This window comes from Rhagoletis zephyria, unplaced genomic scaffold (assembly GCF_001687245.7).
Source record: "Rhagoletis zephyria isolate East Lansing unplaced genomic scaffold, Rhagoletis_zephyria_1.1 Rzeph_scaffold_03253, whole genome shotgun sequence".
NCBI classification, from domain to species: domain Eukaryota; kingdom Metazoa; phylum Arthropoda; class Insecta; order Diptera; family Tephritidae; genus Rhagoletis; species Rhagoletis zephyria.
The window spans coordinates 2969-7837 of NW_016160336.1; the positions used below are offsets into that span (position 1 = coordinate 2969).

The window sequence follows — 4869 nt, forward strand, 5'->3', positions numbered from 1 at the left end:
ACAAAGAACCTTGTGTTTGGCTAAAATCATTTAAAAAACAGTGAAAATAAAAGTGTTTCAATAAGCCTGCTGAATTCAATGTTTTGCCAAAGTTTTTACTTGAGCTCCGAATTTTTGTATTGAACTTTGTTAAAAATTTTACAGCGCGCTCTACATAGTTTGCACAGCCGAAAACGTTTTCTAGTTTAAAAAATTTCGGTCTGAAATACAAATTACTTTAAATAGTGAAAACCTGTGTAAAAGTCCGTGAAATATGGGGTAAGACGCTGAAGCCTATAAAATATGCGCGGCATCTAAAAGTTTTTATTATTTTTAGTTAATTTTATCTCTGAAGTTTATGTTTATATTGTATCACAGCGATGATATTCAAAAATTTTGTTAAGGGCTGGACTACATAGAACGATAATGATGAAAATATCATCATCGATAATGATGAAAATTTCGATAACGATGACAATATGTAATATGTGTATGATAACGATAACGATACTTATCGATAGCTATACAAATGTCGAAAAGGTAACTGTATCGATAACTACATTAACCACATACAAATTATTACAATATCGATTACGATAAAAATATCAGTATCATATCGATAGCGATAAGACATGGATATAGAATTGTATAGAAAACACTATAATACCTATAACGTTAAAAGTTTTGATATGAATACCGAGAAAAAGTTGATTGAATACCGTAATGTTTTCTCGAAAGTATTACTATGAGTATTCTCTAACATTCTTTAAAAATTTGTAGCTAATGGGTTTTAATATTGTGTGCAATATTAGTAACTTGCGTTTTATTTTTAGGGCGAAGTTAAAAGCATTTTTTTTAATGATATTTTTTTAGTAGAAAATTATCGTTAAATTACGTTTTTTAATGTTTAAGTATTGGTAAAACTTTGAATGATTCGTAATGTTTTTTCGATATTTTTGGACACTATTCTAGCTTTGTGACTTGCCGAGATTTTGTTTAAGATTCGCTCTGAACTTTTCGCAAGCTTTGGGGCCCATGCGGGATTTTGTGAGAGTTTTCCTGTTTTGTTCGGCACATTTCGATTTTCGTCTGAAATTTACTTAATTAGTGATAACTATATTTGCATTTTAAGCTTATTTCGTAATTGTTGGAGACTTTTTGAAATTTCCTGGATTCTGTTTCGAGGCTGTTCAGGATTTTCCAAGATTTTTTGACAACTTTCCGTACAGCTTCCTGACCAAACCCAATTTTTCGTCTGTTTTCGGGACTCGACACAAAAAAAAAAATAAAAAATTTTTCTGAAATTTGTGTAATAGAAAATAACCGCTAAAAATATGAAATTAATCCTGATAATTTTTCGTGGTTTTTACGGAACCTTCCGAGGCCTTAAAAAAAAATTGGAAAAGAAATATATTAAACAATTATTATTGTTTAAAACGATTTATTTTCAAAAAAAGAAACAAAATAAAAGAATTAAAAAATTTAAAAAATAGGTAAAAGAAAATGTTTGTTTAAACAGGTTTTTTATCTTTAATACATTTTTTATACCACAGTTTTGCTCCTACTACATACGTTTGTCTAAAAAAATAAACATTAAAATTTAGAAGCTATTTTTTTGCTATTTTAAAGATGATTTTTTTTAATTTTTTATAATTTTTTTAAAAGCTATTTTTTTGCTATTTTAAAGACGATTTTTTGTAATCTTTTATAATTTTTTTTTCGTATGCATAATTATAATTTTTCGGGATTTTAGCGAATTTTAAGATTCGTAAGGGGTTTTCGTAGCCTTTTAATATTTTTCGAAATGTTTCTTGCCTTATTCAAGACTTTTCGAAGTTATTCATGGGAAATTTTCCTGTTTTAGGACTGTCTTAAAGTTTTTAGGAATGTTTTTTTTTTTTCTGTGTGCCGGAGCTGCCATTTCATTGAAACTTAGGGTTGAATTTTGTAATTGTTTCGCCTTTGGCTGCTAAAACCTCTCACTTTTGGTTCTGTACATTTTGGCAGTTACAAAGTGGGGTTGCATGGAAACTTTTTGTTGAGCTGTGGCTGCAAAAATATACAAATCTTTACAAATGTACAATTCGTCTGATCGCTGATTTATTCTTTAAGTTTTTACTAGATACACGTTATTTTCTCGAATTTCATAGTTCAAAGCCTTCAAACTTTCACTTGCCCATTTTTACAGCGGTTGCGAGAAACTCAAATTTCTTTTTATTTGGTGGGTCACCCTAATAAGCAGATGTCTTTACATATTTGTAATTTCGCTTATGTGCACTTGTTTACATATTTACGCATAATTATATATTATTATTTTCAAAAAAGCATGTAAGGCGTGAATAATGATTGCCACATTCTATACGGTGTACGGCGTAGATACGTTTTCCATTGCTATTCAGAAAAGTGTCTGTGTAGTGAATTTCGCCGTTTTGTTCTACCTCTTCTTGTTGGCTAATTATGTGTGTTTATATCTACTTTTCATCCCATTCACATAATTCATGTGCCCTGATTGTCACCGTCGTTAAAGACGCAGCAAAGCACCACCAAGATTTTAAACTCAACTTCTGGTGCAAAGTGCATTAAAAAGAGGATTAATTTTATTTTAGTTAACATCACAAACTATATTCAAATTATTATTTATGTCCAATTTTCAAGACTCAAATAACGGAAATTTAAGCGATCGATAAAATGTTTTCACATTTATTTTATTTAGTAAATAAGATAAACGCATTGTTCTCTCTAAAAAAAAAAAAAAAAAAAACCTAATCCAACTTCATTCTCTTCCAGGTTTCGTCACATGCTGAAAATGGCCTTAACTGTGTCATTGCGTCGCGTATTGCTCATGCTGCTGACGGCAACGGTATTCATACTAATGGTTTTATATTGGAATCAAGATGGCATAAAACCGCAAGCCTTCATAGTGGAGAAGTCGATGAAACGCCGAGCTGATGTTAACAAGCGACCGCCAATGTGAGTTACAGTTATCTACATACATACCTTCCTGTAATTAAAATTGTATCTCTCACTCTCTTTTCTCCATTTTCTCTTACCTGCAGTCCTGACGAAAAGCTCTGGACATACAAGTGTGAGAACGAGCGTTGCGTACGACATTCGTATCCCACCAAAGATGGTGGTGGCGTTTCCACCGATCGTCGCATACCCTTCATGACGTGTGCCATGACTTGCGGCGAAGTCAATATTTGGCCGCATCCAACTATAAAAACTGCCATTAGTTCAGTGTCATTGAAATTCACCATGGAAGATGTGCAACTGCGCATGGATACACCGCACAGCGTTGTCGAAACGCAATTTAAGCAAGCGTTTGCTTATTTCCTAAGCGATCTGCGTCGCATACAACGACTACCCGGTGCAGATGAAAGCTCAGATGGCGCGGGCGGCGGCGGCGGCGGTGGTGGCGGTACTGGTGGCCGGGATTCGGCTACTGATGCTAATACTGGCGTGCGATCTCAAAGTCCGGAGAGACCACAACAGCAGCAACGTCATAAACGTGCGCGGCGAGACATAGTTGATGATGTTGCTGTCGGTGGTGGCAGTGAGCAGCTGGCGGCAGTCGCATTCCATCATCAGCGCGCGAGGCGACATGTCGATATTGGTCGTTCGTTGGGCAATAGTTTGGGTGAAAATATGGCACCAGCGGCGATTTTGAGTAATGTTTTCAACACCCGTCGCCACTGTGACATTGATACGCTGCTGGTGCAGGTGGAAGTGCATAAATCTGGCGAAATAAATCTAAGCTTGGACACCGATGAGAGTTATAAGCTTTCCGTTGCACGTAAGTGACTGTAATTTTAGTTTCGTTATTAAAGATTAAAATTTTAATTTTTTTTAAATCCACCAAGACGTATAATATACGTAGCTCCTTAAGAGCTATATCATCTTCATCGTATAAATTACAGTCATGGGGTGACCTTCACCTTCCCATACGATTACTAGTTTTATTTTGTAGCAATCTTCTTTTCCTAAAATTTTACTCACCTTCTAACTAACAACCGCCTTTAAACTTCCAGATGAGCGTCGCACCATTAACGTCCACATCACAGCAAACTCATTCTTTGGCGCCCGACACGCCTTATCCACGCTACAGCAATTGATTTGGTACGACGACGAAGACAATCTTTTACGCATACTATCAAAGGCTATTATTATTGACACACCAAGATTTCGCTATCGCGGCCTTATGTTGGATACTTCACGGCACTATTTCTCAGTTGAGGCCATTAAACGTACCATCGTCGGCATGTCACATGCGAAACTTAATCGCTTTCATTGGCACATAACCGATACGCAAAGTTTTCCTTATGTGTCCAAATATTTCCCAGAGATGGCGGCTCATGGCGCCTACTCCGAGCATGAAACCTACACACCTGAGGATGTGCGCGATGTGGCGGCATTTGCCCGACTACATGGCGTACAGGTGTTGCCTGAAATCGATGCGCCTGCGCACGCTGGTAACGGTTGGGAATGGGGACCGAAACGTGGCCTCGGCGAACTGAGTTTATGTATAAATCAACAGCCTTGGAGTTTCTATTGTGGTGAACCGCCTTGTGGGCAACTGAATCCTAAAAATAATAACACCTACCTGGTACTGCAGCGCCTCTATGAGGAGCTATTGAATGCTACCGGTCCGACAGATTATTTTCACCTTGGCGGCGATGAGGTGAATCTAGAGTGCTGGGGACAGTACTTCAATGACACAGATTTGCGTGGTTTGTGGTGTGATTTTATGCTCAATGCGTTGGCACGGTAAGTACATACATATGTTAAGCAATAATATTTACCTGCGCGAGAAACTGTGGCACCTACCTTTTTTTCTAATATTTTATTTTTTATTAATTGTAGACTGAAAATAGCCAACAACAATGTAGAACC

At 36.4% G+C, this 4869-nt stretch overlaps 1 protein-coding gene across 3 annotated transcripts in view; it reads left to right on the forward strand.

The window, feature by feature from the left end:
- The first annotated feature begins 237 nt into the window (after window positions 1-237).
- fdl (beta acetylhexosaminidase fused lobes) overlaps window positions 238-4869 on the forward strand; it is a 9062-nt gene continuing 4430 nt past the window's right edge. For 2 of the 3 annotated variants that reach the window (XR_001848406.1, XM_017623570.1), the window contains exons 1-4: window positions 238-258; window positions 2767-2949; window positions 3036-3772; window positions 4008-4743. Coding sequence is in view for 2 of the 3 variants with exons in the window: in XM_017623570.1 (XP_017479059.1) it covers window positions 254-258; window positions 2767-2949; window positions 3036-3772; window positions 4008-4743 (1661 nt within the window). In the remaining variant the exon portion in view is untranslated. Of the gene's footprint in view, window positions 259-2526; window positions 2547-2766; window positions 2950-3035; window positions 3773-4007; window positions 4744-4869 lie in introns of those variants that run through there. The other variant, XM_017623572.1, reaches the window with a different exon arrangement.